Source organism: Triturus cristatus, chromosome 8 (assembly GCF_964204655.1).
Source record: "Triturus cristatus chromosome 8, aTriCri1.1, whole genome shotgun sequence".
NCBI classification, from domain to species: Eukaryota; Metazoa; Chordata; class Amphibia; order Caudata; family Salamandridae; genus Triturus; species Triturus cristatus.
The window spans coordinates 829,294,206-829,316,673 of record NC_140591.1 but is presented as its reverse complement, the minus strand read 5'-3'; the positions used below and the strand labels follow the sequence as shown (position 1 = coordinate 829,316,673).

At 42.5% G+C, this 22,468-nt stretch overlaps 1 protein-coding gene across 2 annotated transcripts in view; it reads left to right on the top strand.

Annotated features, from left to right (window-relative positions):
* Positions 1-22,468, top strand: part of ANOS1 (anosmin 1) — a 420,145-nt gene that overhangs the window by 325,444 nt on the left and 72,233 nt on the right. The window contains exons 7-9 of one of the 2 annotated variants that reach the window (XM_085622286.1): positions 9,051-9,256; positions 11,495-11,639; positions 17,481-17,630. In XM_085622286.1, coding sequence (XP_085478412.1) covers positions 9,051-9,256; positions 11,495-11,639; positions 17,481-17,630 — 501 coding nt within the window. Of the gene's footprint in view, positions 1-9,050; positions 9,257-11,494; positions 11,640-17,477; positions 17,631-22,468 lie in introns of both variants that reach the window. The other variant, XM_085622285.1, reaches the window with a different exon arrangement.

Below are 22,468 nucleotides of genomic sequence, written 5' to 3'. Positions count from 1 at the left end.
AACAGACTGCAGCAAACTACTTGCGATCAGATATGACAAGTCTTGAACGGGGAGTACTAGCAATGTGATTTATTTCATTATCTGCAGAATTTTACATTTCGCTTCTGAAGTGTTTCTCCTCACACCTCAGTCATGTGCTTTGAACATTGTGTGATGTTGCACATTTATAGTCTTTGCATCAGAGTGCAACAGAATTGTTTTTGTGACCTTTGCACAAATTGACTTTCAAAGTGCAAAAATATCAACCACGAGTTTGGCGTGGAATAACAAGACATATGTTTGCATGTGGTGTATGTAACGCTGCTTCATATTCCATGCCAGAGGAAGTAGAGTAGTTTGTGCTCCATCCAATCCATAAGGCTATTCATCTCGATACATATAGACTTACTAGGTCAATCAATCTCCTTTATTTAACTTACCAGTATTTACCTGTTCTGTGCAAAAAGTATGATTAAAAATAATCAATACCTGTGGTGGGCAAAGCGCAGAGCTCTTCACCTTTTTAGGTCTCGCTTAGCGATGCAGCGCAAAGCGCTGACCGCTATGCGAGATCTATTGTTGTCGACTTGGCTCGGAAGGGGGACAGGACATGTGCACGCGTACGGCAAGGCCTGAACAGGAGATGTGCACGCGTATGGTGAGAGCAGGAGTTGTAATAACACCGCAAGCCGTACGGGTGCACATCAACTGTCTGTGCCGAAGCTTAACAGACAGGAGATGTGCACACGTATGGCTCGCAGCGTTATCACAACTCCTGCTCGCACCATACGCGTGCACATCTCCTGTCCAGGCACGGTGCACTTACGTCAGCTGCATGCATTATCAGCCGCTGGCCATGTACAGCATGCCTCTTTAACCACCTGCAGGCTCCCGCTCAACCCCACTCACCGGCTCTTGTGGGGACTCTGCGCTGCTCCCCGGCTGGTCTCCTCGATGGCAGGGGGGACTCGCCTCTTCACCCGGTCGCACTTTGTGGTGTTGCACCACGTGGGGCTCCGTCTTGCTCACAGGAGCCCCGCCTGAAATCCTGCTCTGGCCGCACCATGCGGCAATCACGAAGGTGGGGTGGGCTCCCGCCTCACTTCTCCTACACACGGGCTGCAACACGCAGGGCTCCCTCAGCTCACGGGAGCCCCGGACACTTCCGGCCGCGCGCTCCATGCCCCGCCCATGTCCCAGGCAAGGTTGCCTGACTTCCGGGTCCCGTTTTCTGTTTTTGTATGGGAATAATTTATGCAATCTCATCGCAGCCGGCAATCGGTATTTGGAAGTCTGTTTTCTAATTTTCTGGGGAAATAATTAAACGGGCCTTTAGCAGCTTTTATTTGAAGTCTCTTTTCTATTTTTCCTGGGGAATAATTTATGCAAGGATCAAGTTCTTCTGGCAGTCTGCATTTTGGAGTCTATTTCGAGATGCACAGTGGGAACTCACAAACCACCCCCGACAACTCAAGTACACCTCATGTCCCATAATTCCTTGTAACCACATCAGAGACGCCCACCACCCCAAACCACGGGCACCAGTTTAAAGGGGCTTGTGGGGATCAGGCCCCACCAACAATTTATAAGTGCCCAAGAACTGGCCAGGACCCTTCACCTTGTCTTCTGGCCAGAAATTATGGGGCCCGTGTATTGCCGGGCACCTGCTTTCTTTTAAGACACGGTATATAAGAGTTTTCAGCATTTCCACTAGCACAGAGGTGGGATGCCAGAGGCAAGGCTGCAGTTCCAAGCAGTCTCTCTTCTCAGACTGTCTGCACTCAAGTATTATAACATTCCAAGCAGAACAAAGTTGCCCTATTTAAATGAACCAAGCAAGCATAACCCCTGGTTTTAAAACGTAATTTCGACTCATTCAGTCAACTCCTCAATAAGTGGAAAATATGCATGTAACTTACAATAGGTAAAATAATCTAACTGTTCTTAAACATTTCCATTTGGGAGAGAATCTGCTTATTTTTTTTGTAAAGCGCTCGAAAAGCCAGATGGCCTGTTCAAGGCACCAACAGAAACAAAACGATCATAAACCTCGGATATCCCTGCATATGATCTACATATAAAAATAAGCCCTGTAAATCGTATATTTACTTGCATTTATAATACAATCTTCTACATTTTAACCTCATCTTGGACTGTAAAGGGAGTGCTCAATTGGGTTGTGATAGTCCTTCCAATGATGAAATGACTTTGAATCACATTTCGAAAACGAATGTTTGCGCACATGTTTTTTTAATTTACAGTGCCCATAGCTTAAACTCTCGCAAATGCGAGACCTATTGCATTGCAAATGCTTGTTTATTGTCTATCCCAGTCCGACCCTGGTGCAGGACAGTAATGATATACAGACACTAGCATCAGACCGTATACTTTGTAGTATGACAAGCCTGTGTGAGTATGACAGAGACAAAAAGACCAAATGCAGAAAGGCTCATTGTCAGTTTACAGTAGCTTAGAGCTCACCAATTGCTTACTATTTGTTGGCTGTACTGTAATTCTCGTTTCCTTGCTTTTCATTTGTTTGCTGGTCTGGGCTTTCCTTCCTCTTATTTTGTTTGTCCTTCCCTTGGAGCACGGATGCATTACTAGTGTCTTCCACTCCAGGAAGTCTTGAACTAGCTATACCTGTCTTATCTGGTCCTACTTTTTAGGTCAAAGCCTACCTAATAGAGCAGCTAAAGATATCTTGGGGACACGCTGAAAGTTTCCCTGGGAATGCATCCCACCCAATGCTTACCATTGTTGCGGTTTGTAACTCACATTTTTTGGCTTTCTATTTGCTGGCTTTATTTTTTTTAGGCTGTCCAACCTGAGCTCATCCCTCCCAGTGCACAAAGCCTTTTCACAATACTCTCCTTTTATTCTTCCACTAGTGTTTCTTTCTGTAAAAAGGCCTGTTAATCTTGTTCTTATCTTGTCACATTTGCTGTGCATTGAAAGCCAGTAGTCAAATGTCAGGCTTTGTCCTCTCATGGACTTGGTGTTTACTTTACTTTCTAAGACTTCAAAGTGTAAGGATTTATGTGACCATCTTGCTGGATACTGGAGTTAGGAAAGGTTTTTTTTCTAGCGCACAACAACATTTAAATGAACTGTGCAAGTATTTTCAGAATATTTCAGAACAAGAAAAGCACAAATGAAGCACAATATTTGTTAATTCTGAAGTGTGTTGAAATTAATTACTTTAATATGATCAAAACAAATTAATACACTAGGTGATGCGATTTCCATACATTATCATTTGTGCGCTGTACAGTTCTATTAGTAAAACTCTGTCTGTGCAAATGTAATGATCATTTTAATTGAAAATGTGTGTCTGTAATGGCAGCGCGCTACCACACCATTCATACTCCACTCCACTCTGCACCACACCACTTCACTCTATGCCTCTCTACTGTACTCTGCGCCACTCTACTCTATGCTAATGCACTCTACGCCACTGAACTCTACTCCAGTCTAGGTCCCTCCACTGTACTCTACACAACTCCACTTCACACCACTCTGCAACACTACACTGTATGCCACTGCGCTCTATGCCAATGAACTCTATGCTCTTGCCCTCAAAACCAATCCACTGTACCCCACTCTAATCTACTCTGCACAGCTGCACTCTGTGCCACTGCACTGTACACCACTTTTACTCTACGCCATTGCACTCCACACCACTCTATGCCCCTGCACTTTACTCCACTCTGTGCCACTCTCCTTCTAAACCACTGCACTCTATGCCACAGAACTCTACACCACTCTACGCTGCACTATTGCACTCTAGCAGCCTACCCCATTCTACTCTGCATCACTGCACTGAATGCCATTCCACTCTGCACCACTCTATGCCGCTGCACTCTACACCACTGTGCTCTACGTAACTGCACTCTGCCACTATACTCTGCACCACTCCACTGCATTCTACTATGCAGCACTCTAACCTACGCCACTGTATTCTGAGGCTGCATTGTACTCTGCTGAATTCTATGCATCTACACCCTATGCCACTGTACTCTGAAACACTCTACACCAATGCACTCTACACCAGTCTACTCTATTCTACTTCACTACACTCTACGCCACTACACTCTGCACCACTCTACACCACTGCACTCTACTCTGCACCACTCTACTTAATGCAACTGTACACTACTCCACTCTACGCCACTGCACTTTATGCCACTGCAATCTTTGCGACTGCGCTTTACAACACTCTACTCTGCAACAGTGCATTCTACAACACTGCACTCTATGCCACTCTACTCTGCATCACTCCACGTCACTGCACTCTGCAACACGCCACTCTGCGCTACAGCAATCTATGCCACTCTGCTCTGTACCACTTCACTCTGCCACTCTACTCTGCACCACTGCACTCTATGCCACTTTACTCTGTACCACTGCAGTCTACACCACTACACTCTACTATGCAACACTCTAATATGTCACTGCATTGTACAATGCTGCATTGTACGCCACTGAATAATATGCCGCTGTACTCTACTCCAGTACACCCCTACGCCACTATACTCTGGAACACTCTACACCAATGCACTCTACACCAGTCCACTCTATTCTATGACACTCCACTGTATGTCACTCTACACAACTCCACTCTATGCCACTCAAATATACGACACTCTGACACACTACTCCACTTTCCGTCATTCCACTCTGACAATCCACATCACTCTCCTCTATGCCAAGCTTGTGTACAACATGGCTAAAACACATTAGCAAAGCATATAGTTCTTGCATAGGTGAGATCTATTGGCTTTGCCGGTATTGTTTATTTCTGGTTGTGTAAGTGCTCTGCATCAGCCTGCTGGCAGCCTGATCTCTGTATAGAAATCTACAAAAAATAAATTCCAACAAAAACTAATCATAAATACCTTACTGTATGGTTCTCGCTAGGGACATGGAACATTTTTACTTGCGGGTCTATGGGTTTTATTTTCACATTAGTCATAATCCTTGGGAAGTGTTGGGTATGGAAATACCAAGTTCACCAAAAATTAAAAGGCATTATTTAGAGTGTTCGTGAGGCAGCTGGCGGAGGTCTAGGGCAGCAGAGGCCCAGTCTCTCCTTGACCAGCTGGGGCCCACCCCAGAAATGTAGATTTAACCGCAAGGTCAGTAGGTTTATTTGCCCAAGTGGCCAAATGGCAAGAGCTGCTCTGGTGAAAAAAGAGAGAGGCATGGTAGATCTACCTGCACACTTTTTTTTTAGTCAGCCTTTGGAAAATAAATTACATGGGGGACATTTTTGCTTCCATAGTGGCCACTGACAGGAAAAAAACTGGTGACATGATGTCGAAAAGAATGCCCTAATAAGGATGGGCCTTGGGAACCTGTCCTCTGTTGGTTGCTTGACAGGTGATGGTTTTCTTGTCAGTCTGCTGTCAGGAAAATGGCCGTCCTCTGCCTTCTAGATAGGGCGGGGGTTCCACCAGGCTGGTGGTGGACAAGAATTCTGCCCATTTCTGGCAGCTGTCCCGTTGCCGCCCTATCTCAAAAAGATGTAACTTGTTTTTCTTTTTAGATTGCATATTAATTGTTATGCATTGTTTCTGCGTAGACATTATTTCAAAATATTTAAAACAGTTTTGAATGTTACCTTTCCTTATCAGTACATTGAAACTGTAAAACATTTGTATTCGAATACTTTCATATTTCCACCTAGCGAACCGTGTGCCCATCATTACTGAAATTGAAAGTGAGATCTGGCCTCGCTCTAATTGGCGCGCTGAGTCTCAGGCCACAAGATGAAGGTGTTAGTCTCGCAGTCACTCGGCTCATTTGTAAACGCGAACCTGCCACATTTCGCCATTTTGGGCTTTGAAGTTAAACTGCTCATCAATCACGGCGCGAGCTCCATGCGTGATGGTGAGCACCAGTGGCAGCTAAATGAATGGGATCCGCATGGACGTGAATGTGGGGAAACAGATGCCAGACCATGGAGCGGGACTTTGAACCCCAGCTCGCTTTACTTTATAATTCTAATTATAAATCCCCTGTTCTTGGCGAAGGAGAGATGCTTTTTTTTAGTGTTGTAGTCTGGTAATGAGCACGGCCCTCGGGCATATAAACAACTGCACGTGCACGGCGTGCTGAAAAAGTGCTGCAAGCGTTTTCAGACTATTTCCACACAGGGACATTTTAAGGATTTTGGGGGCCCTGGGCCAAATGTATATTGGGGCCCCTGCCCGAATCAGCTTTAAATTTATGATCCAATTTGAGCTATTTCATGCCCTCTTTGGCCAGGTCACTGATAGTGCACAGATACACTCGTCCCAATTGTAAGTGTGTTTACATCTAATATTCAGAGAAAGCGACGTGTGTTTTTTAATTTTTGCAACTGCAGCAGCGTGCTAAAATTACTGCAAATATCTGTGACACCCTCCCATTTCTCATATGTGAGGTCCTGTTTTTAGCTAAAAGATTTTTTTTAAGGATGTTGCATGATACAAACACAACATTTTCATGCTAAACATCAATGATAGACTCTCACAAATCACCCACATTAAAAATAAATAAAAGGAAAACGATGTTTAAAATAACATGTTTAGGAATTATTCAATGTCATTAGGGCAGTACTCTCTGCAGAACAGAGCTAGCTCTATCAGGGGCCTCCTGACAGGCTGGGGCCATGGGCCAGAGCCCACTTTGCCCACGCCTTAAAACGTCTCTGGTTCCACACAGTAGCAACCTTCACTAGGTAGAAATCTGAACGTCGGTTGTTGTTGCACTGTACTTTCTTGTAATGTTGGTTGTATCTCAGAATATCATATACTAAAACAGCGGCGGCAGTATGGCGGAGGAGCCCCCCCGCCACCAGCAGCAACAGCTGCAAAACTTGAAAAGTAAAATGATGATAAACCATGTTTATTAACGTTTTATTTTTCTCCTACCGTGCATTCTTGGGGCGGGGCCAGGGGATGACAGGCACTGACGTTGAATGGTGGGTACTGTTATCCGTGCGCACAATGGTTTCGCCACCCATCTCAGGCCGGCCAAACCATCATGCGCACTGAGGCTGTCACCAACCCAAGCTGCGTTGCTGGGTTGGAGACAGCAGGCACAGGCTCACAGTCTCCCTGGGAACGTAAATCGAGGACGCTCACGCTAATCCTGACACTTCTTTCATGCTGTGAGAGCAGCGTCCGGATTGGCCGGAGGGCAGTCTGGGAGCCTGTGCCTGCATTGGAGTCTGAAAAGCGGTGATGCAGTTGGATTCAGGTACCTTTTTTTACATTCGTTTTTTGTTTTGTCCCCCCACCTCTTCACTTTGCCCCGACACCGGCCGCGACTGACTAAATATCGCTCTACACCTCCAAAATAGGTGTTCGATATAATTGTTAAGTATGTTGGTAATTGTACATTTACTATTTTAATTTCCACATGTATTTACCTTGAAGATATATGTGAAGATGAGTAGAGTAAGCAGACATATATCTATATATACTTACCCTAAGGATATTTTGGCTGTTAATATTTTTACTGCGATATTCTTGTAGCACAATATTTATATTTTTGCTGCGATATTCTTGTAGCACAATATTTAGTACACAATCTTCCGATACCATACCGTAACAGGTTTAGCCAGTTTGTTCTCCGAATTATTCAATCTAGCAGGGAACAAGTATGGATAATACAAATAGTTTTCAAACTGATGCTAATAAATCCATTGTGAACCATATTTGCTGTTTGAATAATAGCGATTTCGACAGATTGGAGCACACATCTTGGGCAGTACCATATAGCATAAGGTTTTCAACCAGGGAAACAGTGGGGTAAACTGATTTAGCAGTATTTTCACTGTAAGCTTTACAAAGAAAGGAGCAAATACATGATTCCGCTTTTCAAAAGAGAAAGATGGGCCAAAGTTTCATGCAAAATCAGTTTGCTGTGTTTCTAATTGAGTAAGCAGCAAACCTATATGCCAACAATACTTTTGAATCATCTTTTTAACAAAGGTAATTGATGTTCCAAATTTTTTTTGTTAAAATTTCTGCGTGGCAAAGAAAGCACTTTATAAGCAGCAAATACCATTGTGACCAGAAACACTTGCCTCATGTTTTTTTAAAATGCCATTGGTTTTATGTTGTCAAAAGAACTGCAGTTGCCATGTTGGGTGAAAAGGATGGCCCATAAAATGGGGCATCTTTATATCAGGCATTGAAATAGAGACAACCTTTCATTCTGTTGAGGTGATTTTAAAGACTCCAGAAATATTGACTCCTTTGCCTGCCCATTTGAAAATGTTGAAAATATAACGAGAACAAACAAAAAACACAGAAGCAACACATTTCTTTGCATAAGTCATCACCTGTAATGAGCAGACATCTGGCAGTAGATAGCTGGTGGCTTGAAGCTCATTCCTTTCTTCCCTATGGAGAAATGTTTTAATAGGCCACAGATCTAGTCCAGCAAAAAAGGAAGGTTCTCCCTATCAATGTAAGTCTGAAGAGTTGTGCCACATTCTTCTGTAGGCTGTTAACAGATGCGCTGCTGTTAAGAGTGCAGCTGAACTACTGCAGAAGACTTTTCCCAGGAAGGATAACATCAGGTCTGGCAAAGTTCAAGGGCATAGTGGCGCAGTGGTAGTTATGCTATTGCCCGAGGAAAGCGGGTTAAAAAAACTTTGGCACATGGAAGAATGGTAAGCAGGGGTCTGGTTTCTTATTGGAAACATGTATGTTGTGAAGCTGACTGAAAGCGCCATCTCTTTGAAACTGATCATGAGCCTTACGGACAGCATTCTGTAAGGTATCCACATGAAGAGCATTACGCCTCTGCTGGCCCATCTGTAAAGCATTTGTATGCTTGTGTATCCTGCCCTCTGGACAGCTGCACAGCATGAAGTAAAGTCTCAATGTTAACATTCTTCATTGAACAACATCCATGTTACCCCGGTGTCACCGGGTGAGCGATAGTGTTGCATATGTGCCACGAGCAGTGATTGATTGACACACACAATTTTCCATAGACATCCCACAGTGCACCACAGATAATATTTAGTCTTTCTTCTCTGTTTAACATGCCCTATTCTTTTCATTGTCCAGATCCATCAGCGCCACCAGCTCCCTCGAACCTTAGAATTGCCAACTCCACGACGAACGATGATGGCAGTCTTTCCATGCGCATAGTTTGGGATCTCCCCGAGGAGCCGGACATTCCCGTTCACCACTATAAAGTCTTTTGGAGCTGGACGGTCAATAGCAAATCCGTCATCCCTGCAAAAAAGAAGAGAAGGAAGACAACTGGTGGGGTAAGAAAAGCTAATAGACTAAAAACTGGGTGGATGAAAGGGCTTCTGTGCAGTGCTTTAAATGGGCCGGTACTGCCCGGTATGGAGTACCGTCACTTTTTTTTATTTTGAGAGGGAGAGTACCGGCACTTTTCGAGACCAACCTAATACTTTTAATCGGAGAGTACCGGCACTTCTCAGAAACAAGCAGGTACTCGGCTACAGAGTACCTGCACTTCTATTTTTCCATTCCAAGCACTGCTTCTGTGTGAAGCTTCAGAGGTAACGGGCGAAAGGCCGCCATGCTCGAGGACTGCATGTCTGCTAGCAGTGCCTCTGGTGCCTGAGGCTGGTAGCACCTGGTTGTGTGCGTAAACTGAGATCCGTAGGGTCCAGATCCCTGCAGCACCAACTGATGTCATAATCCTTCATTTGCAGACACAATAAGACCCATATGCAGTACTACAGTTTTGAAGATTTGGAGCTGGTAATTAAAGCCATTTGTGAGGTTAACGTAAGAGTTAATGACTGTTTTCCCTCAAATGATTATACCCAATTAAACAGCTATACAATTCTGCGAAGACAGGCGCCCCATTTATTCTCACATGAACCAATAGAATACCTCTCAGGAGTGTGAATGAATGTTATGTTCAAAGTTCCACCCACATCAAGGACAAATCAAGGTAGTCAGGTGAATGGAAATTAAAGGTATTGTCTTTCTTTGAGACTACTGTCATGCAGCAGGTCAGGTGATTTAATGGGCTTATACATCCACTAAACAGCAGTGTCTGTAACCGTGTGGACATAGGTTTGAATCACAGTGGGTGTAATAATTCCCATGTCGATAGGATAAGTGCCAGTGAGTTTGGTGACAATGAACGTGCTATCAGTGCCAGGAAACTGTTTCTTACTGGCACATTGAGCTCATAACTACATAGTTAATATATTTATTCAGAGGTTTGCTGCAATTTTGGGCCAGTTCATCACTGAAGGCAGATTTAAGAGGATGTTTTGCATAAGTGCTAAATGTTTCTTTTTTATATTTGTTCTCTAAATGTGGAGAAGTTTTGCAAATTTGAACCTATAGTATATGTCTATCTGTCTTTGCAGCCATGCCCCAAAAAGACAGGAACACAACTTGGAGTTCTACTGTCTTAAAACTGGTGATCAGTGGGGATGAGTCACAGCAGCATTCATGAGTGCTGGAAGTAGGACTGTAGGAGTACGACTTTATATGCTCTTGCATGCACTTGTGAATCTTTGCCGAAACATCCAACTTCATAGTAGTAAAACTGCAAGGAGGGCACAGTCCTTTGCATTTGTAGTAACTGTATGCGTTTAGTTATGTGTTCTCTTTGCGAACAGACACCATTGTGATTAATAGCTCAGTAATATACTTCATGTAAGAGTTGTGTCTTCAAAGCACGGTTTGCCCTGAAAGTTTTTTAAAGCGTACAAACGTATGAGTTTTCTGGCATTTTCGAATTCCTCACTGACCCTTTCCTCCCCTGAAGACTTACTCCAGCAAATGGCTGGAATAATTCCATTCCATGATGATGGGAACCCAAAGCAGCCCTGGCAATTTTGTAGGACCAGCCCCCCCCCTCCCAGGGAAGGTGGGGGGGGGCACAAGTGTGAAGCACTGCTACTTTTGTTACTGGGGCAATGCTTCAAAATCAGCCCCCAGTAACAACAAACCGGCCCCCACAGCTGCGAAAATGCCCCCCACTGTGCCAGTCTCCCAGGAAAATGCACAATGCCAGCTACAGGCAGTCTGGCACTGACGCTCAAGCTTCGTGTGGGTGTAGTTAAAGGGGTTGCTCCATGGTTAAATGTTTTTCCCCTAAAGGGAAACAAAATTAAAGAAAGACATGTACACTGTGCAAGTGCACACCACACTGCAATTCTGGTAGCACTTCCCTAATGCAGAACTGAACGCTGTGTATACCTCTGCATTTGGGAAATTGCAGATGCCCCATCACATTCTCAGTGGCACACCTATGCAGCGGCAATGGTTTGTGAATGGCATAAGTCGTGCATGTGTACCTGTGCAGCAAAACATGTGCACTGATTTAAATGTAGGATATCTCTTAATGAATTAGGAACATTACCTATAGTTATAGAAGCTATATATGGAGAGGTTAAGCCTTAAGGTAAAGAAAAGATTGAAAATGTAAGACAGCTATGTGTTTTCTGTAAGTGCCAGTGTTTTACCAACTTAATAATTTTATCATTCTTATTCTCTCTTCACATTGGCAGTCACACAATTATGTGGTCCTTGAGGGTCTCCAACCCAACAGCAACTACATGGTAGAACTACAGGCAATAACATATTGGGGGCAAGTACGCCTGAAAAGCGCTAAGGTTTCGCTGTATTTCACCTCCACCCAAGCACCCACGAGCAGTAAGTACCTACACCAATTCATCTCCTACGAATATAGCAGAGAAATATTGCATGGGGTATAGAAATGTCGCTGTATCATGAAGGTGCATGGCCCTGTTTTGCGCCGTCACGCAAGCATAGAATGCATCTTTGCTCCTGTTAAAGAAGAACATCGCTGATACAATGCGCAGGCTTCCCCACTTGTTTTTTCCTATTTTTCTCTTCTCGGGGAGGGGGGAGGCGAGAGAGTTCTGGCATCTGCTGTCATGACGTTGTACACCTCTTTTTCTCTCTTGCTGCACAATGCTGTTTGTTCCCTTTCATATGCTTTATAATCATTTAAAAAAAACCTCCTTACAAGGGTAACTTTCACTGACTGCAACACTTGCTCTCCCTGTGTCCAAGGCAGCATGGATATTGATCAGTGGCTCACTTGCCACTATGTGTAGCTGTGCATTGTCCTCTCCCACCCGCTTCGACCACTGAGGCGGGGTGATAGAACCCATAAGGATGGTTGTAAGTCACCGTAGTACCTGCACAGAAACAACAAGGAACGGGCAAAGCACCACTCTGTAGTTCCATGTTGTGGTGCTTCGAGCATGCGTCACTTTTGGAGATAACAAGTGAGATACTCATTGCAGACTGTCCAGTGTCTTCCTTGAATGGGTGTACCGCCATGTGCAACATCCATGCGCAGCTATGGAATGATGCTGAACATCTTCTCGATACAGCCCATTGCGTTCTGTGTTTGTTTATTTGATGTATAAACTGACTATAGTTCCTTTACTTTCTTATGTCTAAGTACTTCTGGAAACAGCACACATTTCATTTCAAAGAGAATTTGTTTACATTGTAGCCAATGACAAATCCTGTATCTTAATGGGTGCTCAGTTAACACTGCCCAAGCTAAAAAGATTCAGCATTCCACATCCCTCTCTAGGGGAATTTTGTTTTGGCAATCTTATGTTCTCATTAGTGACTGTCGTACTTTGTAACAAAGCAAACATGGTCACTAGAGTTTTTGGGGGGTGGGACAGAAACCCAAATCACAAACAGGCAGTTTGTTGGAACATGCCACATGTGCAAATGGAAAAAAAAACTTGTCACTTTTTTTGTCCATGAGTTTATATCTAATTTTTGTCTTGTTTGTGGTGGATGTTTTTGTCCCATGTTGGCGCCTCAGTTACATGCTTGTTAATGTTCTCCTGTCTGGTGGTACATGCTCAGCAAAGTGTCCTGGCCATCTTTTTGGTATGCCCATACATTCTAAATACCTGTCATACAATAGTTTAGTTACATTTATTTCTCATTCTGATAAGTGATAAAAACCAAAAATATCTCTTGAGGGGTTTCCTTCTTTTGAACTAGAACAGCCTAGGCCTCAGGAACAAGAGTTAAGAACAGATTAATAAATAATGTCATACATTTTGAAAGAAGCCTCCTCATAATTAAATATGTAGGCTGTTTTTTTACGTTGCTCACTGCAAAATTGAGTTGTCCCTAGAAACCTAATAGGGATAGGAGATATAAAGCTAGTGTAGTGAGCGAGAGTGCGGAGAACTGGGCTATTCATTGCACATCATCGATATTGCCACTCTATGAAAGTGGAGAATATTTGGAAGCATTCTCACTGTGGGGAGGGAGCATATGCCTTACTCTTCCAAAACAGATTGCTGTTTCATTGCTATTTGGACTTGGGGCGTGGTCAGTGGATCTCAGTACTTCAACGTAGGGCGTGCACTTGAATTTTTTCTCTAAAATATGGCGTGGTGCCAGGGAGACATTTAAATAAATATCATGCATAAAAATGTAATGATAATTTATTTCTTAAAAAAATAAATAAAAAAGGCAGGGCACCAGATGAATACTTAGGGAAAGGTTTTCATAGTTTTTGATCTTTAAAATGCTGTAGGTTGCATCTTTTTGAACACATTGGAGATTGGCTATTTTATATTCCTTCAAAACTCCAAATAAGACACTGATGGAGTCGAAGTTGACATTGTTAGCTTTACATATGGAAATACTAATTATAAACTGATGTTAAACTGATGATCCAATGTAAGCAACAAAACGTGTTTCTTCATCTTAGACAACATTGCTTTTTGGCGTGTGTGGTGGGGATGTCAGGAAGAGTTGGTGGAGCTGTAAGTTGATTGCGTGTAGATCTTGAGGTGGGTCAGCATTAGAACCTCAGTTTTAGAAGCTCTCAATTTGATGCCATTATGTCTTAGTCAGGACATCACTTCTTCCAACCAACCTGACACAGTTGAGAAGTTGAGCTGACAAGTTATCTTTAGATCCATTGACATGATGGTCAGTTTTCTTATAATTATCACAAGAGTCTAATTGGAAACTAGCACTGGTCAAGAAGAGTAAAGGTTTGAAGAATGAGATAAGCAACAGTGAAGGCATGGAGGAATCATATGGGACCCCACATTCATCTAACAAGAATTAGGTTGTGAAATTAGGGTATGATATATATAAGAGAAGCCTCGAATATGAGCCCAAGCTAAAAACAACACTCTCAACTCCCCTGAGTTGAGAGTGGCACTTATTGTATTTTTAAGGAAAGGCAAGCTAGTTTGGTTGATCTTCTTTTAAATCCCACCTCCTGCTACTTTGAGGCTCGAGTCAGAAGCTCCCATTACATCTGAAAATGTAATGTTTTAGTATGGCAGCTTTGTGGTCATAATCTAACCATGAAGACAGATTGTCTGGGTTCCTTCAGCGAGCCTGCTTAAAATTTGTCATTCTTTATGAGTTTTCTGTGAACCGTTGTTTGCCTTTGAAGCACTCTACAGTAGGATTGTTCATCTAACAGTTTAAGGTATGATAAATTCCGCAGCAATGTCTTATTTTAGGAAACAAACTATTGTTGATCATTTAAAGTGAACAGCGTTGTGTTGATCTTTGATTTGCAATATCTCGCTCTGTGAGTAGGCTTTCCTAAGCACTCTGCTCGCTGTAGCTTTTTTGTCTCTTTTGGAATTAATATTGAGATTTGTAAGACTCCGATTGTCTTTATTGACTGTTGCAAACTATGATTAATGTGATCTTAAATTCATCATCCTATCACCAATTGTATCCAAGGGAAGGGCGCATCAGGATACTTTGAAAGACAGAACATCCTCAAACCAGAACTCAGCCGAAAGCTGTATATTTATGATGACAAACTCATAAACGGAGCCCCATTTAAATGTAGAATTTTTCAAATGGAACAAAACAAAGGGAAAGTAATTATATAATGTGTAGGACACCAAATATGCCAAATACTCACATGAAGACAACACCCATCACGGTCCCTTATAGGGGAACTCATGCTTGCTATGAAACCCAGTGTGGGGGATGGCACGTTAACCCTCCAACTTTAATTGGTGGGGGACTATATCCACTGCAGGTAAACCGCATCTTCTGACTCCACCCTCCTGGAGGGTAAGTCTACTGAAGCCCCCTCATAAGTCCTACCTCCTAGTCAGGGAGGTTGCAGGAACCCATTCAGAAAGTCCCTGCACTCCAAGAGCCATATATTTGATTGATCACCCTAAAGTAGCTCAGAAAGTACACTCTTAGAAATTGAAGCACCATTGCTGGCACATGTTCAGCAATGGGCTCTGAGCTGTACACAATACGCGGGGTGCAGAAAAGGCTGTGTTGATTAGTGTGTCCCATGCCGATTGTTGTATCAGAGCCTTAGTGTGTCCCTACGGTCTGATTTCATCACTCATGTTATGTACCTGAAGACCGAGATTATTTGTATTTTCCTAGAGGCGGTGCTCTGTCCTACAAATGTGGTACTGGAATGCTGAAGAGGTGGCATGTATCTGGGAAAGATGCAGCCATTGGGGAAAGGTCAAGAGTAGATTGTCCATTAAGATGGGATTCGCTCTAGTTGGGACTCAGAGGTCAGGCAGAAAGGAGACATTGCAGGCATACATTCCTAGAGTTCTGTTAGTACATGGCAGTAGTCTGCTTTCTGAGGTGTGAAACAACCATATTGGTAACTTCACCTTATTACTTTCTACCTCATCACTAAGTGCTGCCCCTGCTTGTTCTGTTAACTGGTGGATAAATGGTCAGCCTTTTTAGAGAGAACATCTAAGCTTCCGTTTTGATTTGTTCTTTTGTCAACACATTCTTTCCTATGAAGCTATAAAATACATCTTTGAATGATGTGTATTGCATGCCGTGAAGTATTGGTTTCTAATATACATCAATGACTTGAGCCATTGGTTGCCGTACAACGTTATGAGAAGATGTTTCCCATCCAGTTACCTGATTTTTAAGTCTTTAATCTGACTTAACCAATCGAAGAGCAATATTAGGATCTAACTGGTAGGGTTTTTGCCATAGTTCATCCGTTTGTGTTTTGAGAAGTTATAAGATACAGAATATCGTTAAACTCTAGGAGTAGTATTTATGAAATCTGGCCTTTCTGTCTCCATAACACGAATAACGTCACCAAGGCACTGTGTAGTAGTATGAGACTACTCTCTTAACTGTTTTCTTTTACACAACTTGTGCATTAATCATTGCCCTATTTCCACCTTTGTGGGGCGCAGATCAAGACAACGCACCTGCCCTCATATAGGTTTGCTCGAGTCATAACTTATATCAACAGTTTGGAGTTTGTTTTTTCTTTGATCATTCATACTTTATCAAAATTCTCAGATTTAGGGTTAATCATAGTCATGCCAAAGTGAAGCCGATTCAAAGTCATATACAATGGAGATTAAATTTTGTTTTATATATTTTGCAGTTTTGTTATTTGTTTATGTGTGGTTTTTCAAAGTTATTGAATTTTGGGATCACATCTCTCGTAATGATAATATAGCGCAAGTGTAAATAGACAATTTCAAGTGCAGTGGGCAATGTACCACTTTATTATGCGCATTTTAACCGATGACTTGCATATTTGTTACTACCTATTGCTGAATAAATTCTTTGGCTTCCTTGTTGCACTGCTAATCAAAAGACCTTAAAGTAAAGGGTGTCTATAAATCAAACTTCTAAATATTGCTGATACAGAAATTAGTAGTTAAGCTTTTGAAAATGTCTCTGTTACCATGATAGCAGTGCTCACTACATCTTGTTCCCTAATGGAACATTTGTTGGAAAAATTGCCCTTTGAAGAGTAAATTGTGAATATTGTAGACGTTCTCAGGTTGACCTAAAAATGAACACCTCACAGATGGAGTTTTCTTAGCGGCGGCCTAGCTTGTGGGTTCCTAGACAATTATGAAATACAAATGAGGGGGGCATTGGCCTACATACATACATACAGCATCACCTCAGACCAGAATTAGTTTCTTATGTGGAACTAATGATTAGCGTTTACTTTAATAACTCTTTTCTAGCCTTTTATTCAACTTTTTTTCAGCCTATAATCAAATCTAAATCTTTCATGCCTCATGCGATCCATGTTTTAAATATCCATGAAGATGTGCACTTTGGATCCTGCGCTTTTATCATCAATGTCTTTGCAGTTATGCATTCATATTAACATCACCTCAAAACTAATGGTACTGTCCATCCAGGGCATAACCATGAGTTTTTGAGAGACTAAGACTATTGGAAGAGAATAGAGGTGCTTTCTAGCTGCTTCCTCTTTATTGTTTGTGTTATTCAATTAAAGAGCTCATATGACAAAGAAACATAAACAGTTAGATGTCACTGTCAGGAGAAAATTGTGAAGTCAAGAGAAACTATCTACAAATTTGCGATTATAACAGAACTTGAAAGGTCCAGATGTTTTATGCAGTAGAATGGAGCTTGGGACAGAGGCTGCCATCTTAGTTATCACTCACACTTCATGACTAATATCTGATTCATGGTGTTACATATGTTTATATTCTGTTACAGAAGATCCAGCCCCTACAGGAGGTAAAGCTAAGAAAAAAGTAACTGAAGCACTTCTACCACTAAGACGGCGTACATCGCGGCTACTTGAAATTGGAGCCCCTTTTTACCAAGATAATCAGCTGCAAGTTAAAGTATACTGGAAGAAGACAGAAGGTGTGTTCCTGACAGATATTGTTATTTGGCATTTTTATTAACTATCAAACCTAGTGCTCTTGCTCTACCCGATTAAGTGCAGCCAGTGCATGCATACTTTGTTGGAAGAGCTTAGGGATGACAGTGGTATAAGGTAAAATACTTGATTGTGCCTGAGGCTTACAACCATGCTTTATATATCAAGAATATTTTTTCTGCGTCGAAACGTGCTGGCATCTAGAAGAGATTGAGGAGGATAAAAAGCTTCCGCATCGCAATATTTACTCATATATGAAATATTGTATATAATATATAGAAATTATGTCCCAAACGACATTAAAACAACTAATCAATTGAAATGTGAATATTTCAGGAAACTAATGCTGATACTTGTTTAAAACGTCTTTATTTGGTTATTTAGCAGAACCTTTCAGCACAATTTTGACTTACTTCTCTGATAGAAGGTGGGTGTAGGTTAGTCCCATGGACGCCAATGAAGGCCTGCCAGGGGTTGCAACCACAATCTCTGTCATACTTTCTACAACTCCTGATGGGTTGCTTGACAACCCTGTGACATGATGTAGTCAGGTGAGGGTGAGTGGCTTGGCTCCCAGTGGGGAGAGATGGTACTGTACGAGTCTTCATTTGAAAGTCCAGGGCAGCACCTGGGATTTTACACCAGAAGTTATTTGACGTTGAACTTTACATTTCAAGCATAAGTAATGGCAATACTTTTTATGTGGCATTCCCTTGTTTTGTATTTCTCTAGACGGATACAGCTTGGATGGCCTATTAATCCAGGCTGCGCACTGTTCATAGTTGTAATGGCAGGCTTCTTACACATAGATACACAGTGATACACTCTAAGAGACAGGTGGTGGCAGTGAAATTACAGCCCAATGTGTCCCCTTTCCTAGTTGACTAGAAGCTCGGATGGCAAGGGCAGGCTGACGATTACCAAAATGTGGCGATCACCAGATAGGCTTGGCTACATTAAACATCTTTGGGCCAGTCACCTGCTGGTATGAATTACCTCCCCTGCCTGTCCAGGGGCACTTCCACACGGGGTCATCAAGACTTCCTTAGCCACTCCTGTTGGGTGGCGAGAGTGTTGTGTCTGATCTGACTCTCTCTCCAGTGCTCCAATATACTGCTGGCTCCAGCCCAGCCTCTGTTCAGTGTGGCCAAAGTTCTGGTCTCACTGAACCCAACACGGGTATCCACAGTGGTACCATTCTTGTAACCATTGGAGGTGACTCTTTCCCTAACGTTCTGAGAGGGAGTGGCAGTCCTGTAACCTTCACCCAGTGCCAGTCAGGGCTTTAAGTGGGATGAAAAAACTGGGGGTCTCTCAAAGGGGTGTGGCCAATGTAATTAAGGGCATGGCTTAAAAACACGTAAGCTATAAATTTGTGTTTAACATAGTGAGCCGCCTGACTTGTATTTTGCTGTTTCTGTCATTGCATCCAGATATGATGCAACAAGTTACATCATACCTACAACAAATCAGGACTATTGGCTTTGTCAATTGTTGTTAATTGCATAAGATAAATAAGCAGCAACTATGGCTTGAATATTATTGAAAAAGCTTCCACTTAAAGCCCTGGTGACACCACGACAATGTTGCTGCTCCAGAGTTTAAAAAAGAGAAGGGAAATCCAGAGAGAAAATTACTCTCTTTACAGGATTTCCCTTCTCCTACAACGACTCACCTGGCTTTACGTCATGCCGGAACTTCTACACTAGTGAGAAGGGAGCAGTGAAAGCAGCGCACATCGATGTGCCTGCTGTTAACGAAGTCCAGAAAAAAAAACACAGCCGCCTGTGCAGGACACAAAACAGAGCCCGATAGAGACCCGTTTCGAGGCCTCCTTTAAAAAACTGCCAGTGCTTAGATCCGGTGAGACCCGGCCCACTTAAAGCCCTGGTGCCAGTGAAGGGATAGTTGAGTACATCAGGCAGATGAGCAGTAGTGCTGTCTCCTTGGTGCAATGAAGTGTGCAGTGGGTTTCTGCATGGCTTAGCTCCCCTTTGCTGCTTTCTTGCTCTTTGGTGTTGCTCTCTCTTTCCTGCTGTTCCAGTCCCTCCTCTTCCTTCACTGAAAGAGAATGTAAACCCTTCATAGGAAAAAAACAACTGGACAATTTTTCTACTGGCCATTAAAACTTGTTTCCCCATAAGTGAGAGACTGGTACAGCGTGGGGCCGAGAGAGCAGTTTATCCTCTCACCCACAGTGAGACGAATTAACCCCTGGAGAAAAGGGGGAAGGAATGCCTGCTGTTTGGGCCTTTAACAGTACTTCTGGCCTGCAAAGGGAGAATTCTGATTGGCCGGCCAGCTCTCAATATTCAACAGAGGGTTCTATTAGGAAAATATTATAATAATAAAGTTATAATAGTATTGTTTATTTGTGCTAGTGGTTGCAGCACTAATTTTTGGGTACCACAATTTATTTTTCATGGTCAAACTGATACAGCGCATGAGAGGGACACGCAGAAAGGGACGAAGAAGGAAGAGAATGGTGGGAAAATGGTGACAAAGGGGGGAAAGCAGGGTGAAGCAAGGAAACAATAAGTGCATAGTAGAGGGAAAAAAGTATGATATAGAATCAAAATGAGGCAGTCTTGATATTCAGCAACTCTGACATTTGGAAGAACCGTTGGCATGCTTCAAGGAAGCTCTAGACTCCTGCATTTCTTTTCTTTATAATTAAGTACTTTTTAACAGTGCTGTACATGAAAATCATTTTGTTTGTATTTTAGAATTGATTTCAAGTGCAAAAGAATGAATAAGGGAGTGAATAATTTTAAAAATACCCTAACCTCACAGAATAACTGCTTGGCACATGTTTGATTTTAGCACCCATGAAGCAAGCAGAATCTGGGAAATTCGATATTGAGTTGTATGCTGTATTTTTAGATTCTACCATTGTTTTTTTAAATATTAATTCGCGAAGAATGTGATATATACGGACTCATTATCGCAGCAAACAGGGTGGCAAAACATTGTGTTGAAAAGCGAAAAAGACGTAAAAACCTGCCAGAGAGATTGCACCTTTCTAATAATTTCTTCTACTGGTGAAATGTCTGATTTTTCCCCTTTCTTAACCACCTCTGCGTGAAACGATGGCACAAAATGTCCGTGATCTGTCAAAATTTTAGTTTTTTTCCACAGGCGCAGGAAAATGCGAAAAGAGGAGGTTGTAGAACATTATTGCCTTCTGCAAAAATAGAGCATTCACCCAGCGCTAGTAAACGAGGCACTAAAATCTTCGCTAAACCACTTTGGAAATGTTCTCTATGCATGCACCTTATGCATCACATGCCGAGCACATCAGTGATATATCCACTTGTTCAAGTGGTAGATTCACACCTTATCCTATAGTTGTTGGTATGAAGAACTATGCAATAAATGGTAGCGAATCAAGAGGTGAGATTGACAATCCACCTTTATTGTAAACATCTTGTGAAACGGCCAGTGCTTAATTTGAACCTGCTGAATACCGTTGCCACCCACCAGCATTCATTTGTGAGGATTAGAGCTTATTTTTCCCCATCAGATCTTGATTGCGCGCAAGAGAGAGAAAAGCACACAAGCAGTAAAGGAGGTGGAAGGGAAATAAGGAACAACAGAAAAAAGAGAAAAAGCTGGTGGAAAGGGTGATATTAAGGGGTAGGGAGTGTTTGGTAGTGGATTAAAGAGGCCTGAGGTGAATTCAGTGTCAGAAGTACTTTTATTCCAAGAAATATATTCTTATAGAAATATTACGCAGATTTCTAGTTCATAAAAAAACGGGACAAAACAAACAATTTCAGGTGACTGCAGTACTACTCAGCCTAGGTATTTGGTGGACCGATTTTTAATAGCAACAGCTGAGCAGAGCTTTAGGCACCGGCACTCTTCCTTTCACAAATTAAGCACTAGGACCGGCTGCCCTGCATTTTGAAATGTATTTTATCCAGTAGTAATTCTGATCCCGCTTAAGCATTTAATGTGTTGATAGGCAGGTAGACTCTATTCATACATATTCATACTCGCTCCTGTCTTTAATACTGTAGGTGCTCAGTTGCTCGTGCCCGGCCTCTCCACCGCTCTGAGCTATCCGCTGCCCAGTTGTGGTCATGCTGTCTGAATTAAGGGCTGGACACGCTGATTCGTTCTGGCCTGAACCCAATTCACTTAATCAGCGAGGAATGTTGGATTGCCCGCTACTGTCTCTAGGCACTAGTGAAACATCAGGGCAAAAGGCATTCGTCAGAGCTGCCTGGAAAAGGCATAATGTTAAAGTGCTTTTTCCCAAAGTGTATTAATAAAGCACTTCAAAGGGTCTGCAGTAAACAAAGTATATAGATTGCTATCAAGTGGTTCTCGTCATATGTGCCATTTGACCTGCTTTGGTTACAGTTCTACTGAAACATGCATTGAGAATCAGGAGTGACATTCATCTCACTGTGGGGTTGCATTCTTTTCCCTGGTGTTAGCAGGATACTGAGGAAAACGTTCTCTAGAGTAGGGTGGACTTTTGGAGCTCATTCATTCACTTATGTTGTTGATTTGGATTTTTACAGCAGCAACATGGCACCCATGGCCTCTTTAGAGCTTTATGTTGTCCATACATTGTGTACAACATGTGCGGATAATACACTTTGAACCTGGTGGGTTATAACTGCATTGAACTACACTAGGTGAAGCAAGTTATTTCGACTTCCTCCATTGAAAAAAAAAATGGGGCAAAATTGTACATTTCCCAGCATATCTTTATTGTATTGTAATTGCATTTATATAGCGCTTACTACCCCTGATGAGGCGTCGGAGCGCTTTTTCGGCGAGTAGCATGCTACTCTGGAACCCATAAAGG